Below are 24,674 nucleotides of genomic sequence, written 5' to 3'. Positions count from 1 at the left end.
AAATATTCATGTTAAAAATACTCTCTTGAAAATGTGGTTATTTGGTATACATAAAGCTACATATCTACAGCACATCCAAATCTTAGTTATTTAATTTTATGAGTATCAATAACTGTGTGCATACATAATACATGTATCCCTTTTCATTAAGTCTTTAAATTTTTCATAATCCCCTTAATGGAAAATGCACACACATCTATATTTTTATCTATCATCTACATTTGAGAAAATGAATTTTACTTGTATGGCTATCTATCTGTCTATCTATAGTGTCCAGGGAATCATGTTTATGGAGCGATAACCTTTAAAGTATCACTGTTTCTTTCAGATAATGGCCCAGAAAGCTGTCTCGGCCTGAGTTTGGTAATTTTTTGAATTCAATCATTTTGTAGAAGCAGCGATCTTTGCTTTTCTGAGTATGATAATAGATCAGATTCATATTACTTCTGAAATACCCGCAGCCTAAGTCACTCCGATAAAATCAAAATAGAATAAAAACATCATTGCTAAATTCCTGTTTGGATCCTGTTAAGATATTAGGATGTATTTGAATCTGCTAAAATTTAAATAAATATTGATGTACCAGTTATGTATTTGTATATACAGAACAAACACCAAGATGAGACTGTAACTGTAATAAAAGTTCTTGCTCTCAGATAAAGACATTTTTGTCCCTTCAAATCAGACCTGCATTTTAGGTCTTCCAGTAAATGGACGGGTAAGTTGTTTTGTACTTTCCTTTGTTCTATCAAGATGAGAATACATGCCTTTGACTTTCAGGGGAAAGCACTCACTTTGTAACTGGAGTTGAAACGGCCTGGAGGAAAAGCCACTGGCCCAGGTAATGCAGGTAGAGCCTCGGGAACCAGAGAGAAGCCATCAGCAGAATGATGTACCAAAAGCCCTGGCTTTGCCACTGAGCTAATTCGAGCTCTGAATACAAAGCCGCCAATGCAAAGTGAAGATGCTTGGTGAGTTCTCCAGATCCACAGCTGTCTGCAACTGAAGAGCGGCTGTAAGCAAAGAAATGACAGGTCAAGTTCTGGCCCTACGCTACACCCCAGCCTGAACGAAACTACTTCTAAACCCTTGGAACTGAAAGCATTGATGTTTCTTTTCCTTGGAATGGATGACAAAAGAACATAAAGAAATATTAATTAGAAAAGTGCAAATTCAAATCAAGAGGTATCAACCTATACTTGTTAAGCGGAGTACATAAAAAAGAAAAGATTACAAGCAGTGGAATGGATGTGGAAAATTTGGAACCTTTGGGCCCTACAAACTGGGGTTTGAAAAAAGTAAAATCACCATGGAAAACAATATGGTGTGCAACTGTAAAGTTAAAAATGTAATTACCACAGGATCCTCCTATTCCAGTTTGAACATCCAAAGGAACTGAGAGCAGGGGGCTAAAGTGCTATCTGTCCTCCCCTCTCACAGCAGCATCATTTTCAGCATCCAAGACGTGGAAGGATCACAAATGCCCGTTGGTGAATAAATGAAGAAACTGGGTGTGATATTCATGGAACTGCCTGTCATTCTGCTTGAAATAAAGAAGGAAAGTCTGGCATGCTGCAATGTGAATGAACCTTAAGGACAGTGAAGTGAAATTATGTGGTAACAAAGAGGCAAATACAGCAGGATTCTGCTACATGACCCATCTCTAGAGTCGAAACAATAGGAACCAAACACTGAATGGTGTCCACCTGGTCCTGAGAAGAAAGACAATCCTTTGTGGCTCTATGAACAGAGTACAGGCTTTGCAAGGTCAAACACTCCAGATATCGGACACCCAGCAATATAAACACACATACCACTGTGCTGCACATGTGAAACAATGAAGATGCTATGCTTTAGGTCATGAAACACAGAAATGAATATCACCTTTTGTTAAGATTTGGTTTCTTTGTTAGGATTGGTGAAAAAGTTTAGTGGGTAAAGGCACAAGATGCCAAGACTGACAACCTGAGTTTGATTCCCAGGACCCACATGATAAAATAGAAACAACTTTCAAAGGTTGTCCTGTCAGAGGGGAGAGCCTAACACTGGTTTTCTACTAAATAGTTATTATATTAAACTGATTCCGAATGGCTTATTGTACCCATAGATTAATGCATCTCTTAACTCTTACTAGAGAAACTTCCTTGTGCAGCAGATGGTGATTAACACAGAGCCCACAACTGACCAATGTACAGAGAACAAGAGGCTACAGATTGGGGATCCATGAGTATGACGCTTATATCAAACTTCTCCCTCCCAAGGCTCACAGATCATTGCAGAAAAGGGGAGGAAAGATTGTAAGAGCCAGAGGTGGTAGATAATCACAAAGAGTTTTCTAGACAGCTGGTCAGTTACCCCTACGGACTCACAGCAATGGTGACAGCGTGCACAAGTCCCACGCAAGCTCAAAACAGACAAAATCTCAGACATGGGGAAGTGGGTAAGAAACCCCAACCCAGCCTAAGGAAATTTTGGCAACCTGTGGCTGCTGGGAGGAACCTGGAAAGAGACTGTCTCTTTTGAGGATGGGACTCTTAGTAGGTTAAACAGGCTCCAGTGGATGGACCCACACTGAAGGACATTTAGGGACACAAATTAGACCCTATAGGCTTTATTACATATATAAGACAGTATTTTAAATTGGGGGGGCAGTAAGGGTATGTGTGGTTAGGGCAGTAGATCTGAATACCATCAAATTACATTGTCAAAATCCACAGAAATTCAATAAAATATTTTTAAAGTTATCCTGTAAACATCACATATACATGCAAATAAATAATTAAAAATATAATAAAAGTAGGCTCATCTGAATGTAATTTCTTGTTTGAAGAGAATTCCTCATATAACACTAAACTTATATGAATAAGAATTCAAAGTTGAAGGGTTAATTTTATTCCTTAAGGTAATTTAGAGATTTTCATTATTCGACTTTGGCTATGGTTTCTCCTCTATATTTAGCATTAAGAGCAGAGAAATTGTCCAAGTTTTAAAGACTCTAATCTTGGGGCTGGGAGGATAGATCAGCGATTAAAAGCTCTGGCTGCTCTTGCAGAAGACTGGGGTTCAAATCCCAGCAGCCGCATGATGGCTAACAGCTGTCCCGGAACTCCAGTTCTAGGGGAGGACACCTTCTGTCTTCCTCTGGCATTGCACAACATGGGTGCACTTTCGAACTGTGAGGCAGTACACTCATACACATAAAATTAAAATAAATTTTAAAAATTTTGAAACTCTAGTCTTGTGAGATGCAACATGAAAATAACATGTGAAAACAGTAGCTCAGTTAGAAACTGTCTCCCCCAAGAACTTGAAGAGGTTATAAAGACTAGAATCATCACAGCAATAGGGACTAAGAATTCCAGAACCCGACTACCTGGTATAACTGCCCTCAGCCTTAGTTTCCTCTTGTGGGTAAATAAGATAGAAGCAGTTCTCGCATCCTGGAATCAATCTGATAATGAGACAGGCAGATGGAAAATACTGAACAGAGAGGTTGCTGTGGTATGACCACAGACAGTCAACACTCAGTCTCCTCCGTGCCCCCTGCGTGTTCCCCCCTTTACTTTTCCGCTGCTATTTTGAAATAGAGCTTCCACCAAACCCAAGAAAAGTATGAAACTTGCCACAATGATGATGTAAGCACCTTTATTTCTTAAAGAAATATAAATATAAATATGTGAAAAGTTATTTAATTAAGGCAGCAAAAATCATTAACACGTCACATTTTATTAAACTAGGAGTTGATTTTCATGAACACTAGGCTCCACATTTCTGGGTTAGTTTGCCTAATTCTATGTAATGTAACAAATATTTTCTAGGATGATTCAGTAATTTCTCCAACCAAAAATAGGCCTGATGACAACATAATACAGGAGTGACTTAATCGCTAACCACAGCAAGTCGGAGCAGTGCTGGGAAAGAAATGGAATCCATGGACATATTTTTAAAAATTTGCTTAAGCTTATCACACTCTGAAGAATACCAAAGATAATGACAAGCATGTCCTGCAAGTCTGATAAAGAGCAACAACAAGTAGAGACGAGGGCCGTAGGTCTGCAGACTAACGAGGCACTGAGCATGCATCCGTATACCTGCCTTCAGAGCACCGCGCCTCAAAGATGTGGACCACCACCTGCCCAAATCCAGTCTTTCTACTGAGCATGCTTTCAAATGATGGGCAGAGAACTTGGCCAAGGGGCCTTGGTTGTAGAGTTAATGTTGGGATGGAGTGTCTTATGGAAGACTCCCAGAATGCCTTACTGCATCATTGTCCTGTGAAATGAAACCCAGAACTTTCAACACTGCTAGAACAAAATATCCTGGGCTTGATCTCCACCTTAGTTAATTACTCTGTCGCTGTTTCACCTCCTCAGAGGGAAAGGGGAAACCGATGCAGATTTTCAGAAAACTGGAAGATCTCAAAGATGGAAAGGACTGCAGCTCCTTTGACCTGTGGCTATTTCTGCTGTTCTTCATATTCACTAATATAAATGACTAAGTGGTTCAAATTTATATGCACAGAAATTAAAGTCACACTTTTGCCATTAGTCACAAGAATAAAATGTCTCCCACCCACACTCAAAAACATTATTTGTTTGTCAGACATTTGATTTAGTAAAATAATAACACTCAAGTTACAGAAGTATCATTCACACACTGTTCAAAATGTTCAATCATCTTGTTTCTCATTAATCCAATTTACTATTTGTCTTTAGTTGTTTAACAATTTTGATCATAGGATGTAAATTCAAAAAATTAGGAAAAAATTACCAGACATGGTGGCACACAGTGAGGAGGCAGAGGCAGTTGGATCTCTGTGAGTTCAAGGCCAGCCTGGTCCACATAGCAAGTTACAGGTCAGCCAGGCTACATACTTAAGACTATGTCAAAAAAAATGAATTAGGAAAACTTAGTCATTAGCTGCTTAAAATTTCATATACTGTGAAATTATATATTAGCAAAAGAACCAGTAGTGCTAGACAATGTCAAATAAAATAAGGAATTAGATTTTATTACTAAGAAAAACTAGTCAGCTGTAGTCTTAAAACATACCCAGATCCCCACAAAATAAGGCATTTCTGTCTTTCCATCATTTAGGTTTACACCTGAAATCTCAATGCAGGATTGCATGGAATAACATCCACAGCTGTCTCTCCGTAGATCATTTTCAAAATGCATTTCATTCAAAAGATTTCTGCTTCCATGTTTCAAAATTGCCTTGCAAGACCTTCTTTTCTATCCTTGTAAACATGCAAGATGCATTATAAAATGCAGTGTCCTTGTAGAATAGCCTCATTCACATTTTAAACATCCTTCCCTTCCTCTGTCATCTCTCTTGATTACGTACAAAAAGTCTGACCATCAAAAGGGTAATAAATGACATCTGCCACTGGGGTATGTAATACATAGAGTGGGAATTGATTTGTTGGTTATGAAGGAAGCTATAGAGCACACAGATCACTGGAAAATCACATAGAGGCCAGTAGTTCCTTCTCAGTTCACATACAAGGTGCTTCTATCGCTCAGGGGTAAGCCACCAGAGGGAGACGGGAATGGGAGGCCGTCCAGTCTTCAGCTGTTAAATGAAACCAATTTCTCTGAGCTTCAGCCACATCCCCCCTTGCATGCTCAGTTTTTTCCAGAGACTTGAAATCAAACAAGATTTCTATGATTCATCAGTGTAATCATAATAACATAAAAAGACCAAAATTACTTTGAAGAACAGTGTGGGATGCATTCTTAAAACTCTTTACTGTAGTGAACTTGAATCCTAAGGAAGTCTTGCTACTCATCAGCAGGACATGATAACCCTATTTAAAAGTAAGTACCAATAGATGACACTAAAATTTCCATAGTCCCTTCTGGCATAACCAAATTATAATCCATGTGTAACATTTCTTACGTTAAGCTTCTTAGAAATAATAATGATAGCGATATTTCATGTAGGTTTTTTATTTTTATCATATTCTGTTTATTAGTAGATTGCTTTATATATATATACAGTAATATATACATATATATGTATATATATATATGATGTGTGTATGAGATGTGTGTATTTGTGCAAGTGGGTGAGGGTGTGGGGGTGTGGAGGATTCAAGACAACCTTAGGCATTAGTCCTCACATTCTACCTTGTGTGATATGGAGTCTCTTGTTGTTTACCACTGTGTATACCAGGCTAGCTGGCCCAAGAGCTTCCATGCATTGCCCTGTCCTGTCGCCTATCTGACCACAGACATGCTGAGATTACAGATGCATGTGACAGCATCTGGCTTTACAATTTTGGGAATCCAAACATGGGTGCGCATACTTACCAGGCAAATTCTTTACCCATCGAATAATGTCCCTAGGCCCACTAGTAGCTTTTTCAGCACAGATGTACTCAATGAATCTGAGGTTTTCTGAGATTATTTTGCACAATTTCAGGAAGCGTTTGAAACAATATAAAAGGTTTAAAAATTTGTAAATAAAATGAAAATATCAAAGAAATAAGCAGAGATCATGTCATGGCGTAGACTTCACCCTAGTCTCCCCAGTGATCACAGAAGCAGAACTAAAGCCCAAGTCAGTTCAGCGATGTGCTCAAGGTAACACAAGTGGTAACAAAGACTGTTGGGCCTACACTCTCCTGCCTTTCCACTAGGGCTCTTCTTCCTACCGAATCACTTCATCATGAAAATCCCCAAACAGGAGACTCGGAGCCTGTCGGCACTTTTATCTGTATCCTGAAAGGAATATTGCTTCCTTTGCAGAATACTGGTTGAATTGGATATATTCACTTACTCCTAGATCATTTTTGCATGTAAATGACATGCGTACCCTATGATGGTTTCAGTATCACCTTCCTTAACCCCTGGAACATCCCTTAACCTTAGATGTCCCTTAGATGTCCCTTAACCCAGAGGGACATCTAGGAAGAAGGCAGTATTTGAAGACTTGGCCGGAGTTCAGTCTATGAAGCTGTAGATAACCAAGGGGTAAGGACTAAATATAGAGCAGGAGTTCTTTCTGGAACCAGTTGCAGAACTCAGCTCTATTCACATATTGGTTTCTACCAGAGACACACTGCAAACCTCTTACCCAGAGAATTTCAAAGTCAGACTTCTTTGTTGCCTTGAGTCATAATTGTGCCTAATTAGTCACAGCAGCAATGGAACACTAGGATATGTACTTTCTAGATGCACAGGGACTGGTGGCCTCACCCACAGAATTTTTGGCCTATTGGAAGAGACAGACAAAAACAAAGAACTAAAGCACAAGGTTAAGACCCAAAGTGAAAAAATTCTTTGACAATGTGTAAAATTCTCTAAGGAAACAAGGCAGATTACTAAGTCAAACCGGGCCAGAGAGGATTTCTTTCCTGAGGTCACTGTGGTGAAGGGAAATTATGGAAGGGAAGAGGTGAGCAGGAAGAGGCAGCCCAGCCCAGCCCATCATATCAGCAGTTCCTAAAGAGTGGAGTCTCATTTCTCAAACTGAAAATACATTCAATTGGGTGGAGAATGTCCAAATAGGGGTTGTTAGTCACAGAATGTATAGAGAGCTAGAAAAGGGATGGGGGCTTGGCCCAGCATGTACTTCATTAAGGCATTTAGACATATCAACAGCTCTGAAGTATTTGGGGCTTTGGAGGCAGGAAAGGATACCAGGTTCATTTTTTTGAAGACATTGTACTGGCTGTAGGCAAAGGAAAGTTTGGATGACTCGGACATAAGTGAAGTGAGGATGCTGGTCTAGGTAGGCTTCCCAGTGCAGAACTCTGGCACTTACAGAAATACAGAAAGGGTGTGTTGTCCAACAACATGGAGGGTGGCAAAGGCAGTAAGGGTCCTGATAGGTGCATTAGATGCCCAGACAAGTAAGAACTCTCATAGACGTTTCTTAGAGTTGTTTTGTTTTGTTTGGTCTTTTTGAGACAAGGTCTCCCTGTAGCCCCAGCTGTCCTGGAACTCACTATATAGACCAGGTTGGCCTTGAACTCACAGAGATCTGCCTGCCTCTGCCTCCCAAGTGCTGGGATTAAAGACGTGTGCCACCATGCCCTGAGTGGGTCAAAACAAGAAATTGACAGTAGGTACTCAGTATCCCTGGGCTTTCCATCACATTCAGCCAACCGTGAAAAAGACAGGGACCAGCAGGAAGAGAAAGGAAGGGAAACAGAGAGTCAGGGGAAGCAGAAAATAACAAGAAAACATAATAAGTATGCATCAGAATGTCACAAGGAAAGCTGTGGCTTTGAATGCCAAATCTCACAATGTACATATTAAATTCTAGCTTTTACAAAGAGAAAAAGAAAGTATGTGTGCATATGTGTTTTTGTGTGTGTGTGGTGTATGTGTATATGAGTGTTTGTGGTGTATAGATCTTCGAGTACATGTGTATGTTCAGTGTATGCATCTGTGTGTGCACATGTGGAGACAAGACGTTAACCTTGGACCTTCCTCCATTGCTCTACACCTCATTTTATGCTAAGATTTATATTTATTTTGTGTGAGTGAGTGTTTTACCTACATGTATGTCTGTGTACTGCATATGACTGGTGTCCTTGGAAGGCAGAAGGCATCAGATCTCCTGTAGGTGGTGTTATAACGGGTTGTGGTGAGTTGCCATGTGGGTGCTGAGAACTGAACCTGGGTCTTCTGCAAGACCTGTAAGTGTTCTTAACCACTGAGGCATCCCTCCAGTCCCTTACTTTTTATATTTATATTTATTTATTTATTTATTTATTTATTTATTTATTATTGTGTAGGTATGTGCATGCCACAGCGCATATGGGAAAACCATAGCACAACGTTGTGAAGTTGATTCTCTCCCCATTTCCCACTTTCATTTGTATTCTGGAGATGGAACTCAGGTGGCCAGGTTTACGTGACAAGCACCTTTACCCACTAAGCCATCTCACTGGCCCATTATCTTAATTTCTGAGACAGGGTCTCTCACTGAACCTGGAGTTCATCCCTTTGACCAGGCTGGGTGGTCAGCGAGATTCTGGATCTAACTGCCTTCCTCACAGCTAGGGCTACAGCAATCCTCTGCCATGTTGAGCTTTTACATGGGTGCTTGTGATCTAAACTCAGATCTTGATGCCTGCATAGCAAACACTCAGCACACCGATCTCTCTCCATTACCCTACCCCCAGTTTTTGCCTTGTCATTGCTCTCTCACCAATACTCTGTAATGACCACTGTAGGCTTTATTGCTGTGTGTTGTATCGGGTATCCCGAGCAATCTAGAGATGAAGTAAAGTATGCAAGTGAATGCAAGGATATGAAGAGGTTCTATGAAACCAGCAGGACATTTTATATAAGGGACTAGGGTTTTAGTTTCCGCAGGAGGTTTAGAACCAATCCGCCATGGAAGTCTAAGAGCAACATCACCCTCTTACTGCTCTAGAGTTTGGAAGTCTGAAATGAAAGGGATACCAGGGCCAGGCACCCTCTGAAGCCCCTAGTTCACTCCCGTGGACCCCTGAGAATATTTTTTAGATAAAATGGTTTTCCAAGTAGTTTCAGTCCACCCTAATCTGCTTCAGTACCCCAGCCTGTCCTTTAACATACTCTTTTCAATATTCAGGCAACCTGGCCCATCTTCTTTGCTTAGTGCCCAAGAAATTTGCAAACTACCATCAGAATTTCTAAATGTCAGCTAAGGAAAGCATAGTGCACCCCCAGTAGTGTCTCATTAAACATTTTGATTTGTTAGGACACTTTGGGAAGTTCATAGATTTATGAGAAATTGGGAAAATATGTGGGGATTAGAAGGTACTTCTTTGAAAGAGGCAGTATTAATCAAAATTTAATTACTATAAAATTATAATTAAGTACAGATTGTTGTGTTAATGTTAATACATTAATTACATATGGTTTCAACTTTATTTTTACGTTATTAAAATGTTCATATCTACTTCTGCTTTATCTTTTGTGTTTCAGGTATTTGTGGGAAATGTCTGTTTTATACATCGGTGTTTGTACACATCCATTTACCAAAATTTCCTGGATAAAATTCTTATCTATTTTTCCAACTTTCAGAAAACAGATAGAAAGCAACACTTACCCAGTTTGTTACAGCGTTACATTTCTAAACTGGTCTGCTTCCCTTCAAATTGTATGTCCTTGGCCAATTTTGATATTATACATTTAATATAACACATTGCACTTCTAGCAGGTTTAATTCAATTTACAACAAATGCTTCTAATTAAGTTAAAAGATCTTTGAAAATTGCTAAATCTTATGGGTAATATTACCACTACTGACTTTGAAATAATTGATCTTTCCCACCGAGGCACAAAAGTGTGAATGTTCTAATGAGAAAACAGGAATTGAAGTCTATTGAAGGAGTCCAAAGAGACTTCCAAACTCTTTAGGCTGTTATTTCCAATGACAGTCTTTGAACGGGAGTAGGAGGCTTTGAAGAGACATGGGGACAGATGTAAGAAAAGAAAACTAAAATCAAACTCCAAACAAAGTCACCACTTAAGCAAAGGTGACAAAAATCTGCTCATCATAATGCACCTTTTGCTCAATACAATGTATTATTTCGTTTTAGGACACTGATGTTGTCATTCCAAGTAACAGTTTCTTTAATGCTCCATGATAATATAACAAATACTGTGTGTAATATTAACGTTTACCTATTTCTCCAAGATGAATCTGCCCAGAGATAGATGAGTGTTGGGTGCAGTGTTTCATGATAATGAAATGCATGAGGCCTAAAGACAGTGATTATTCCTGACTGAACAGTGACCCCAGAGCTGGAAGCAGGAATGTGTGATTTTCTGCAGTTACTATTACGATTTACCTCTGGCCCTAGGAAGTCACTTAGCTAGCTGATATCTGGTAGTATTCCACTTACCTCTGTGGCCTTCTCCTGGCCTAATTAGTCAGTGTTTGCAAAGCACTTCAGAAGTAAAACTGGCTAAATATTTTATGCACAATAAAAGTTTTAGCAATAATTTTAGAAAGACTATAAAAGCAGTTAGCTTTGAAAACAATTACATTGATGAGCTGTGTGATGACACATTAGCAGAGTAGCATAAGAAAAACAAAGCAAAGCTCTGTAGCTTAGCCACAGAGCATATCAGGACAGGCACCAAGCCTAAACTGAAGGGTGGGGAAAGGTAGTCCCATTCAGCTGACAGCTGAGGGCCCAGTTTGAGCCTTGGCTCGCCTCATGACAAGTTTTGAAATACTTTGTAAGTTATCTAGTCCCTGGCTGCCAGTTACTTCCTCAAACACACAATGATACTGCAGATCTCTTGAAGTTATGAGTACCAAAGGGGAGAATAAGTGGGTCTCAGGAAGGGATATGCCATTTGGAAAGAAGGATAATTTCTGACATAAACCTGGGAGAACACTAACTAGATGAAGACTCTAATTGCAGGCCCCAGACCCAGCTCCCAATTTTAAATCTTTGATCACCTCAAAAGTGATGGAAAGGCCTGTCAATGGAAGATACTGCACTGTTTCTGTTAATGACGTCTGTTAGTAACTCAGATATTTACACTGAAAAGGAAACAATAAAATTTCGTATGCTTTTCTTTTGCATTTTTCCTGGAACTAAAGTTAGGGTTATGCATACTAGATAAACAGCTGTCGTGCTGTTAAGGAAATGTAAATGTCCAAATTATTGAAAACCTCAGAGTGGAAACAGGAGAGAGGACAAAACACACCTACAGTGTGATGTGACTTTAAACAAAGATTTGCAAACTTTACCTTGTGCACGGGTGCGTGTGTGTGTGCGTGTGTGTATGTGTGTATGTGTGCGTGTGACAGTTGGAAGACAACCTGTATGAGCCCATATTTCTTTTTCATCATGTGGGTTCTGGGGATCAAACTCGAGTCCTCAGGCTTAGTTTTTACCTACTGAACCATCTTGCTGATTATTATGCATAGAGTATACTGTAACATTCAGGGGTCAAGTTTAATTTTCACAGCTCAGCAAAATGTAGACACAAGTCTAATGCATTGGATCTCATACCCACCCCCCCCATATCAGTGTAGTGATCTAATACAGATACACCTCAAGTTAAGGTGAAATAGAAGATCAGTAAGGAACAAATCATAACTAAATATTGAGAAGTATGGGGTGTCACCTCTTCATTATGTCCATGTCATAAGAAGGGGTAACCCAGAGAGCTGCCCAGGAAGGCTGAGCTCAACATGATGAACTCACCTAATGTGAGTTTCAAAATGCATCAGGAGTGGACTTAACAGCACAGAAATGACACATTCAGATATTGTTCCTGTCTAAACATAGTACCAAGAGAAAATAATGTGACATACTTTTTAAAGTTTGGATTTTAAAACTAGATGGAATTGTCCTGAGCTTCAACTCTATCACAAAGTACTTCCATATACCTGGACAACATGCTTAACCACTGTAAAATACCTGTAAGATAGTATGTATGTCAATGGTTAATGTAAAAATTAAATATCAGAATACATGGAATGCTATTAAAATACTGATTATTTCATAGTAAGTGCTCAACTAATATTGGCCAATAGAATCATATTTTTTAAGATAAGACTTTATTTTGTATATTTTCTTAAGAAGCTTCATAAAACTTTACTTCAGTGTGCTATGGAGAATAAGTAGATTTATATTTGGAATCTGAAGTCAGGGCCATTTGGTTTTACGTGCTCATATATTTTTTTTAAGTTTTATGTCACTCAACTTTCTACAGGAGAATAGAATTTTAGATTATAAGATATCCACTCAGTATTTGTAAATCATTTTTCTTTTCTTTTTTTCTTTTCAATGCATATTTTTATTGAACTTTGTGTATTTTACACAATAAATCTTATTAATCATATTTAGACACCATCCGCTATCTGAACTCCCCCCATAAGCTCCCCACAGGATTTCATGCATTCTGTCATATATGTTAAGGCCTATTGAGTCAAGTTTGTGTACCTTGGTGAGAATGAATCCACTGAAGTCTGTTCTGCCTATCTAGAGTCACTCCCTCAAAGAAGATCAACTCTCCCTCACCCAGCAGTATCAGCTGCCAATAGTTCCTCAGCTAAGGTTGGGGCCTCCTGCCCATTTCCCCAGTTCTATGCTGGGTTTTGTCTGATGGAGTTTGAATGGGTCTTGTGCATACTGTCACATTTGCTGTAAGTTCATATGAGCAAGTTCTTAGGAGCCTATAAGACTATCTTTCATTATGGTCATATACCACCTCTGGCTCTTACAATCTTTCTGTCCTCTCTTTCACAGTGGTCCCTGAGCCCGAGTGGGTGAGGTTTAATCTAGGAGTCCTGTCCAGGGACAGAAACTCTCTGCAGTCTCTTACTCTCTGCACTTTGGCCAGTGGTGACCTTCTGTGTGCATGATACTCCATTGCACAAGGAAGCTTTGCTGATGAGAGTTGAGAAATGCATTCGTTTTCTCTCTATCCCCTGCTCAGCTATTTTCCATGAGCCTTAAGTGTAGAGGTCCAAGGGAATCACCATTTTGCGAATAACAGTAGCAATTTCTGATCAAATAATATGCAAATGGCCTGAATTTCATTCTTATTCAGCTTATAGAGAAGTGTCCTTTATATATATATATATATACTCCTTCCAATTAGGTCAAGAGAATTTTGAACAATTATTAATCTTTACCTTTAAAAAATTCCATATAAATACCTAATCTGGAGGAACTATATTCTCATAGTTTAGTGCAACAAAACACATAATATAAAATATTAATTCTTTTTCTTTCCAATTTAATCCTGAGTTGTTTTATTTAGTCACCTATTATAAAAAGTAATTTGTGTTGATGGCTCCTAGGAAATCTAGAAATTAAAGAGCTAATTAAATTCATTCTGAGTAATTTTTGAGTCTCTGTATCAATACATACAGAAACACACATTCAAACAGCCAGATTCTGCACGACATTTCAGGCCATTGACTTAGCATGAGGTACACTTAGACTAACCCTTTGCCCCAGGCCAACAGAACTATCCTTTAAGCCATGATTCCAGAAGAATCACAGATCATGCACCTGCTAGACCTGAGATAGAAATGTCAGACGTTATACAGACAGTAAGGAGAGTTGATGAGAAGCTTGTGAGTGTCTTTTCCAGGACGATTTTAGGAAGGTTTTACTTCTATCAGTCAAAAGAATAAGTCCCCTGTAAAGCATTCAAGCACAAGCAATTTGACATCTTCAAAGCTATATTTAAATTATATTTTACAGGTGACTTTTCTGCAGATTTTTCTAAACATGTTCAGAACTGAGGATGTAGCTCAGTGGTAGGGCCCTTTCCTTATATATACTAGGCTCCAGGTTCAATACCAATACCCAGCATTGCAAAACCAAAGTTTTCAAAACATTACTGAATATATTACAAGAGTTCCCTAAGTGTTGGCCAAGAAACCTGACATGACCTGATGGTGGCTGTGGATTAAGTTTCTGTGTCTCAGGGTCTGGGGATCTGAGAGGGAAATGGTTTCCCTTCTTGAAACAAAAGCCTCTAGAATTGGAAAGGTTTGGGATTGTATAATTACAATATTAGTTGTTGAGTCAAGAAACACAAATTCCTTGAGTGGGTCACTAGGAGAAATTGTGAGGAAACCCCAGCTGTATTCTTCCTGTGTGCTGAGGACGCACTCCCCTGTCTTCTGATGGTTGCTCATTGTCTGCCCAGCTGCCTTAGAGCATGGCTCCACATCTTTCCAGGATCATGTGTTCAAGCCAGGCCCTCAGCTAAGTAAGTGGCTGTTTCATCATTGTCTTGGGCTAGAAGCATCTGGATGTGGGAACTGTGTGAAGACTAGCAGATCAATTGCACATCCAAGGCTCTGTCCTCTTCATGATTCAAGGAGCCCTTTATACTGTTCCAAAGACACGAGCATAGCTTGAGTTCACGGTCAAGCACTCTTGTCACTTTTCAGTTAAGGATCCTGACCACGGCCGAGTTGACACTATATGCAAAGCTGTGTCTGAAATATCTGTGGATCCTGTTCAAGCTGAATTGCTGCTTCTTCCAAGGTGGGGAGGGTTCCAAAGCCTTCCCTGATTGGCCTCCGTGAGGTGTGATGCTTCATCAGGTTTAGTAGTTCTTTCAGTTGGGGGTCGGTCGGTTGGACATTTTTTGTATAATTTTGTTGAAATTCGGTGTGTCTCATACAAAGCATCTTCATCATCTTTATATACCCTCCTCCATCTACAACCCCCTCATCCCCTCAACACATACCAGATTTCCTGTATTATGTCATATATCTTAAGGCCTACTGTAGTAGTTAGGGTTCTCCAAAGAAACAGAGCCAGTGGAATGAATATATATGTATTAGGGATTTATCAGCTTAGCTCACAAGATAGAATCTGAGTAGTCCAACAATGGCTGCACCACACTGGAGAGGCTGAGAATCCGTAGTTGCTCAGTCCACAAGGCTGGAAGTCTCAGTAGTCCCAATCTAGCACTGAAGGTCTGGCGAATTCCAAAAGATTGGCTAGTCTTCAGTCTACAGCAGCAAGACGAACTCACCAGCAAGAGAGAAGGCAAGCAGCAAAAAGCAAAAATCGTTCTCCTCTGCCATGGCATTTTTTAAAAGGCTGCCATCACCCACATTTAAGGTGAGTCTTCCAGCTTCAGATGCTCCAATTAAGAATATCTCTCCCATTTCAGTTAATCCCAGATCCAGTCAAGTTGACACCCAGGATTGGCCATCATACCTATTGAGCTGAGTTTGTGTCCCCAGATGTCCCTTGGTGCAAGTTCATCTACTGGAGTCTAGTTAGCCTATCTAGAGCCTCTCTCTTAAAGACTATCAACTTTCACTCACCCAGAAGTAATCAACTGCCAATAGTTCCTTAACTAAGGTTGGGACCTGCTGGCCATTTTCCCAGTTTTATGCTGAGATTTGTCAAATTGAGATTGTGCGGATCTTGTGCAAGCTGACGCTGTTGCTATAAAATCATATGAGCAAGTTCCCAGAGGCCTGGAAGATGCTGTTTCCTTATGTTCATGTGCCAACCCTGGTTCTTACAATCTTTCCACCCCTTCTTCCATAATGGTCCCTGCGTAAGTGGATGAGGTTTAATATAGGAGTCTTAACCAGAGACACGCACTCTGCAGTCTCTCATTCTCTACACTTTGGCCAGTTGTGGCTTTCTGTGTGCATAGTATTCTATTGCCTGAGGAAGCTTCACTGGTGAGAGTTGAGGCATGCATCAATATTCTCTCTACATACTGTTCAACTATGTTCCATGAACCTTAAGTGGAGAGATTGCATTGTAGATGTGTCACTTAGTGCTGGGCATCTCTCAGATAATTATTCTCTGTGTGTGACCAGTTGTAAAACTCTATAATAGTCTCCATCTGTTGCAAAACAATGGGCTGGACATTGGGCAACAGTAGCTTATGTAGATTATAGTGAATAGCAGCCCATAGAATTAGGCCTGGGTAAAAGCCTCATCTCTGTCCATGGATTCTTGAATCCATTGTGGCAGCACTAATGACAGAGAACAGGTAATGTGCAATAATTATTTTGTCAACTTGTTTTTTTAGTACCTCTGACAGAGTGATGCCTCTTGCCACTTCTTTTTGTCATCCTTTTATCCATGGTTTTTCATTTATTCAAAGTCTACCATAGGAAAAAAATTAAGTGGAAAATTCCAGAATTAGACCACTTAAAAGAGTCAAATAGTTTTCCAATGTGAGTAGTGTGAAGAAATCTTCCATGCCTCTGCTCCTGGAGACAGGGAACACAAAATCATCAATTGTTCTGATGTGTCCACACTGTATATGCCAGTCACCTGTTAGACATTTAGTCATGGAGTCACTCAGCTACCAGATCCTAACATTCCCATAGTGCTGGTGCTCAAGTCACCCATTTCACTTAACAATGGCCCCAAAGTGCAAAAGTGGTAATGCTTCTAATTTATTGCAGCATGCTGTTATTCTTCTATATTATTATTATTATTAATTATTATTTCTGTGGTTTAAAGGATCCACTATGAGTCTTGGAATGTTTCTTCCATGGAAAAAAGATGTTCTACGAAGATCTTCAAACTTCATATCTACCCAAAGGTAAACTTATATTAAATGTCCTTTTCCAAAATTCCTTATATCTTTTCCCTTCCAGACCTCTATCCAAGTAGCCAGGCCATTTGCCTCCATCGTGGACCATTATAGATGTTTATCTTGGTCCCTTTATTTTCAATTCAAAGGCATTGACTAGTCCAAGGAAGAGCTGCTCACCAGAGAATTCCCAGCTGGTTTCTAGCATCCATTTGCCTCTAGTGTAGTATGTCCTGATTTCCACAGCACCTCAACTACTACACATAGTATGTGCTTCTCCTCTCTCCCTTCCGCTGGTCAGAAGTTCCCTCTTGTTCTATGCTGGCATAAGTGTAAGTTCAGAGAGGGACTCTGCCACCCATGGCAAGCATCAGGCCTCTAATTTACCTGTTTATGCAATCTTCTTTAAAAATGGAAGTCATCTCTGTGAGTTCAAGGCCAACCTGGTCTACATAGCAAGTTCTAGGACAGCTGGGGCTACAGGGAGACCCTGTCTCAAAAAGACCAAAAAAAAGAAAGTCACCTCCAAAAAATGATATGGTTCCCTGGTATTTTATCATTCATGTATGCAAGTAGCCAACACATAAAGTTATATACTATACACACATGGATGATTTGGATGTCGTTTTTGTTTCATTTTGTAAAGCTTTTTAAAAAATTTTATTTATTATTTTTATTTTATGTGTATGCATGTATTGCCTGCATGTAGGTAAGTGCACCCCTGCTGTGCAATTCCCACGGAGGTCAGAAGAGGCTGTTGGATCCCCTAGTACTGGAGTTATGGACAGTTATTAGCTGCCATGTGGATGCTAGGATTCGAAACCAGGTCTTCTGCAAGAACAACCAGTGTTCTTAACTGTTGAGCCACCTCTCCAGCCCCTCATTTTGTAAAGTTTTATATGAAATAAAATGATGTCAGAAACCAAGTGCTTTGAAAATATATGAGATATTAAGCCTGACGCAGGGATGCACACGTTCAATCCCAATACTCAAGAGGTAGGGATGGATGGATCTCTGTGAGATTGAGGCCAGCCTGATCTACATGGTGAGTTCCAGGTCAGCTGGGGCTACAGGGAGACTCTGTCTCAAAAGAAATAAGATATTAATCAGATGATGATGAGGTGTAAATTGATGCTGGGTGAGCACTGAAGGCTGCTAAATAAGCCAACATCTGATGAGATCTGAGGGAGACGGAACCAACTCTGTGTCAGATTCTGACAACAGAGAATCAGACAGCCCTGCCTTCAGCTGTGTCCTCACTGATGTCCACGCCATGCCCCACTCCACAGCAGCAAACTCAAGATCACACAGGTAGCACTGGCTAAACTGAGTGGTCACAAAACAAAACAAAAAGACATGAATGTGGAAAACAAAACAGAAAGACATGAATGTGGGAAAGAGACTGTAGAAGGGTAAGGGGGTGGAAGGGAAGCAAGAGATGACAGTGACATAATTGAAATGCACTGTGTATGTCTATGGATTTGCATGTATATACATATTCATTTGTAAACTAAAAAGCATAAGAGAGAAAGAGAGCAACCCAGAGAGAGAGAGACAGAGACAGAGACAGAGACAGAGAGACAGAGAGACAGAGACAGAGACAGAGATAGAACATTCTAGAAAGATCAAATAAGTGTCTTGGTCAGGTGGTAACTGAAGCCAGCTTCCTCCTCTGCTCCTTATCTTTGACTAGCCATCTTTAACCTTAAGTTCTTAATTTGAGTCAGTTTTAATTTAAAATTGTCCTTTTGAACAAAGAATCCTGTTAAGTATCACATAGTTGTATCCCTTCAAATTCCTGTGTTGAACTCCTCAGTCCCCACTGGGATGGTATTAGGGGATAGGGGCAAGGTAAGAAGGTTTAGAGAAGGTACTGACTGTAGGGTTCCAATGATGGGATTAGTGTCCTCATAAGTAAGGAAGACTGGGCTTGCTTTCTCAGTATTGTGAGGATGAAACAGGAAGAAGGTTTTTTTTGGTCTCTTTGAGACAAGGTCTCCCTGTAGCCCCAGCTGTCCTGGCTGGCCTTGACTCACAGAGATCCGCCTGCCTCTGCCTCCCAAGTGCTGGGATTAAAGCCGTGTGCCACCATGCCCAGCTTAGGAAGAAGATTTTTAATGAATCCAGAATACAGTCCTTCCCGGAAACTGATCTACCAACACTCTGACCTTAGACTTCTCAATATCTACAACTCTGAAAAGTAAATGTTTGCTGTTTCAGCTCCTTAGCCTGTTTTATCTTTGTTAGCAGGTCAACCTGATTAAGACAAACTTGAATATACATCCTAACACAAGTTTAACATATGCTGTGTTTTGGTGAGGACTGGAATGAAGAATCAACACGATTTGCACAAACCGTTACTTGACTGCTCAGAAACACTTTCCAGTCCAACAGTCTCTTGCCAACTTCTAACTGTAGAGGCAAGAAAAAGCTAGCTGTGCTATGTTCCTTAGTTCAACCTCCTGTATCAGGAACAGCCTATATGGCAACACTCTGGACAAAGAAAAGCAAGTGGAGAGAGTGAATGGATTCTGAGAAAGCTAACCTTCTCTTCAGTACAAGAGGAAAACTCGAGAGTTCACTCCCCGCTGGCCTTTCTTCATGCTCTTAAATGTGATCTTGTCCCTTAAAGCACCTGAAGTCATGAGAGGTTGAAAGCAGCTGATCACCAAAGACTGAGCCAGAGTCCTGACACTGCTAAGCTGCGGAGAGAATTCTAGTTACTGCTCCATGATACTTAAGAACATGTAACAGTGAACTCTTGCTGTCTGGGCCATTTGTAGTTGGTTTTTCCATTATTTGCCATTTTAAAATATTATGTATTGACCTGATTATGTCAATGCATTTAATTTCTACAACAAACAAAACTTAGAGTTGACCTTCAAAAGAAATGTACCGAGTAAACAAATTTGAGGTAACATCATTAGAAGGTGGAACAGGACTATCACCACATTTGCTATGAGGATGTCACTCAAGTCATTAAAAACAAGGAAACCAAAGGAACTAATTTTTTTCCTAGCTTTGTTTGAAATATTCAACACAGTCCTTCAGTTGAATAACAGAGGTGAAGGAATCGTTGAGTTATCGCTAAGTGTTGGAGTTGGTACTGTGTGGTTTGTAGTGATAAGATGATCATTTAGTGCACAGTAGACACATCATGAGTAGCAAGTGTCATTTAGAGAGGTGGATGGGAGATTTCTCAGCAAAACACTTTCTCAACAAAGCTAGGTGTGTGTGCATATGCATACATGTTCATGAACAAGTCACAGCATAAACCCATTGTGCCTGAAAACTGCCACAGAGAGTTCATACACAAACACATTTAAAAACATGATGGATATCTGTTGTTTTGTGAAATGTTTCATTCTTTACCCTAGCCTGTGGCATTGATTAGCAAATTCAACATGCTGAAAACAATACAAAAGTAAAAAACACTCTGAAAACCCTCAATAGGTAATTTAGGAGTACAATGCATTAAACAGAAGAACAGAAGATTATATGAAACAGTGTAATCAGTAAATGAACACTGAAGGAAAACATCTTTACTAAACTAGAAAATTGAAAATTCCCGAGTCAAGGAGTTTTTCAAAATGATGAGACAGTCCAATAATCTTGCTATAAAGTAAACCATAAGCAAATAGCCTTAGAGTTAAAATTCACCCTGGCCATTTGAACTGAAGTCTTGAAAAACTAAAAGAGCTGTACCACCTTTTATCATTATTGAAGAATCACACAGGAGAATTTTACCTAAGACATCTAAAAATCATCTTTGAGCATTTTTTGGTACATTTTAACTCAATCCCTATTTAAACCTTATTCATACAGTAATCAATCACATATTTGAAAAGATTTATTTTTAATTATGTATATGTGTGTCTGTGTGCAGGTACCCATTGATGCCGGAAGAGAGTGTTGGATCCCCCGGACCTGGAACTACAGGCAGTTGTGAGCTGTCTGATGTGGGTACTAGGAAATGAACAAATCAGCATGTGCTCTTAACAGGTGAGCTATCTCTCCAATCCCTGGTCATGCTGTCTTAAAAAGAGATCATAATCCCCCTCACCCCACAGTAACCATTTGCCAATAGTTCCTTGACTAGGGTTGGGGCCTGCTACCCATTTCCCCTGTTATATGTTGGGTTTTTGTCTAATTGGGTCTTGGGCATACTCACCTTTGTTGAAAGTTCATGAGCAAGGTCCCAGAGGCCTGAAAGCCTCTGTTTCCTTATGCTCATGCACCAACCCTGGCTCTTATAATCTGTCCACCCCTCTTCCACAATGGTCCCTGAGCCATGTGGGTGGATGAGGTTTAGTATAGGAGTCCTATCCAGGGACACACGAACTCTACAGTCTCTAATTCTTTCAAACTTAGCCAGTCGTGGCCTTCCGTGTGCACAGCACTCTGTGTTATGAGGAAGATTTGTTATAGATCTTTAAGGGAGTGACTCTAGACAGGCTACTTGACTCCAGTGAGTGAACTTGCACTTAGGGACACCTGGACAAATGTTGTACTAGATAGGACTTAGCATTTATGACAGAATACCTGAAATCTGGTGGGTGGGGCTATTGGGAGCAGGGAGGGGTGGGGGGTTAAACTTGATTAAAATGTATTATATGAAATGCACAAAATTTCAATAAAAATATAACATATAGTTCATAATCAAGATGAGTACGGTGGATATGCCTCTAATCCCAGGACTTGAAAACACTGGCAGAAGGATCAGAAGTTCAAGGTCATTCCAAGCTACATAGCAAGTTCAAGAAGAGTCTGGGTTACATGTATACATGAAACACACACACACACACACACACAGAGGAAATAAATAAGTAATTAGCAAAAAATTAGTTCATAATTGTGACTGGAGATATGACTCAGTGGTTAAGAGCACTGACTGCTTTTGCAGAGGACCTGGGATGGATTCCCATCATCCACATGGTAGCTAACAAACAATTCCATTTTTAGAGGATTTGATTCTCTTTTCTGACCTCTGAAGGCATTGCATGACACAAGTGCACTTATAACATGCAGGCAATATATCATACATGTAAAATAAAAATAATAAATAAAATAAAATAAATGGTTCATAATCTGACATCCTAACAATTCTTATTCTAGTCATGAACAAAGCCTGTAAAAAATACAACTCCTCTTGTTTTCTTTCAAAATTGTTACCACGATGTTTTCATTTATTTTTCAGAAGGCGTCAGAGAACAAGGGCCGATTGCCAAGTTTGAGACTAGGGATGCCCTTGAAGACAGCTCAAACCAAAATAAACACAAAAACAAACATGTCTACAATTAAAAGACAGCAACACTGCATTATAATTACTTCTCTCAGGAAGTAAAGATGTTTTCAGTTAACTGAATGGGTGACAATTACTTGGATTATTGTCATACTTAAAATGTCAGTGTTAAATGATTGCTTTAAGCGCATAATAATAAATTCTGCATTCTTAAGTGGCAAATACAACAAAGCCAAATATAGAGAATGCCTTTCCTAGAAGCAAAATCAAACGTTAACAAAACCTGCAACTAACATTTTTGAAACGCAGTAACAAAAGCTGTGAATACACAAACATGGATGGCCTCACGTTTGCCACTTGGCTTAGAACAAGGAACAGGTCAAATCTCAGAGAGAAAAATCTGTTCACAGGCATGCCCACCCTTTCAGAAGTAAATACATAAGGAACGATGACTACAGAGAATTCTCCAGCACCTTAAAGACCTCTTGCTGGAAATCTGGGTTAATTATAGCATTTATGAAAATAGCATTGGTTAATTTCACACCTGCTATTAAATCCGACACGATTTCCTGGGATGAGTTATGATCACACTGGAGTCCTGAAAACTGTATTTTCCTCCTCGTCAGTGTTAATTGTACAGGATTAACAAACAAGAAGTATCATTTGCTTACAACTGCCGCTGCTGGTATTGTCTCTTCTCGTTTCTAAGGTAGGTTCTTGTTTCCTTTAGAATTCCCAAGTCCCTAAGCAGGAGCCTCAACCCACATGACTCAGCTGGGGTGGCTCTTCCATTCTAGGAGCCATGTCGTCTGGAACTTTAGAATGCCAGTGGAGGACACCATGCCTCACCGCCAAATGGGAAAAGACAGTTCTCTCCTTTGCATGTCAGAATTCAGTTGGGTGTACAGGATTATCTTTATACATCACCTGTATTTCAACCAATACCGTTTTCGGCACGGAGAGCAATGAACCAAACGTGAACAGTCCTCCACATGTCCATGGATTCAATCAACCACAGACAGAAAATGCTGACACAAACACGGTACATACATTAAGCATGTGCAAACTCTTCTGTCATTATTCTCCAAAAGTATAGTATTCCAACTGCTTCCACTGCATTTAAATTGCATTAGGTTCTATAGGTTACCTAGTGAGGTGGGAAAGCATCTAAGCAGAGGTACCCGAGTCACATACAAATTATGGTAGTTTGAATGAGAACGCCCCATTTAGGCTACAAGCATTCCTATTCAGGCATTTTTGTCCCCAGTTGGTGGCACTGTTTTGAGAGGTCTTAGAAGGTGTGGCCATGCTAGAGCAAGTAGGTTACTTAGGGCGGGCTTAGAGAGTTCTCAGGCCTTTCTGGGATGTCAGTGGCTCTCTGCTTCCTGTGCCTGCTTGAAGATGTGAACACCCCTCTTTCTGTTCCAGCCACCTCTACCTCCATGACTCCCCACCATGATGGCCTCTTGCCTCTTTGGAACCATAAGCTAAATAAACTTGCTTTTATAAGTTCCTTGGGCACGGTGTTTTAGCACAACCACGGAAAAGTAACTAATACACAAAAGCTGCTTTATATAAGGGCTTGAGCCTTAGATACACAGGCATTCTGTCATCTTCAGCGGTCCTAGACAGACTTCTGGAAACAAAAGATTCCTGATGGTAGGATTTGGCTGGAAAGGAGTAGTTTGATTTTTATAAAAGGATAAGAAGCCAATTAGAGGAAAGTGACATTTAGTGATGTCTAACATGCAGCAGGCACAACTCAGAATAGCTATAAATGTGGCCATCAAGTTTGCAGATGGCAATATCAGGTTCCCAACATTGACAGGTTGCCCAGTCCAAGTGAAGGGACAAGACATGTCCAGCTGCCTTCTGTTTTCTTCATGGTTTTCCCCTAAAGAAGCTTTGAGTATTAAGTAAAATTTTCAAAAGACCTGACAGGACTTTATTGTTAATATATCAAATTGTATACTTCTTCAAAAGAAAAGGAAATGGAAAATACTAATTTAGACCCTCCATGGTCATTTACCCATATGAACTCATAGCAATGATGACGGCATGCACAAGTTCTATGCAAGCTCAAATCAGACATAGTCCCAGCATAGACACAGAAATGGGTAATAAATCCCAACCCAACTTATGAACTCTAGGCAACTGTTGGCTGCTGGGCGGGGGAATGACTGTGTCTTACAGGGTTGGGACTCTTGATGGGACCAGTGGACTGATCCACACTGAAGGACATTCAGGGACATGAATCCATGTCTATCCATGTTGTATATGTAAAAGAGGTGATCAAATTAAGTGGAGGCAATGGGGAGGAGGTGGGGAGACAGGTACAGATCTAAATGCCATCAAACTATATTGTATGAAAATAGTAAACATTCAATTAAAAATGCAACAACAACAAAATTTTACTGGG

The 24,674-nt window shown here is 39.9% G+C and overlaps 1 protein-coding gene across 1 annotated transcript in view; it reads right to left on the bottom strand.

The window, feature by feature from the left end:
- Ofcc1 (orofacial cleft 1 candidate 1) overlaps positions 1-24,674 on the bottom strand; it is a 342,547-nt gene that overhangs the window by 105,709 nt on the left and 212,164 nt on the right. The window contains exon 15 of the mRNA XM_029562823.1: positions 795-1,013. Within this exon, the coding sequence (XP_029418683.1) occupies positions 795-1,013 (219 nt within the window). The remainder of the gene's footprint in view (positions 1-794; positions 1,014-24,674) is intronic.

The sequence above is a fragment of the Nannospalax galili genome, unplaced genomic scaffold, assembly GCF_000622305.1.
Source record: "Nannospalax galili isolate Female #2095 unplaced genomic scaffold, S.galili_v1.0 scaffold72, whole genome shotgun sequence".
NCBI classification, from domain to species: Eukaryota; Metazoa; Chordata; class Mammalia; order Rodentia; family Spalacidae; genus Nannospalax; species Nannospalax galili.
This window is presented reverse-complemented; position numbering and strand designations above follow the sequence as displayed.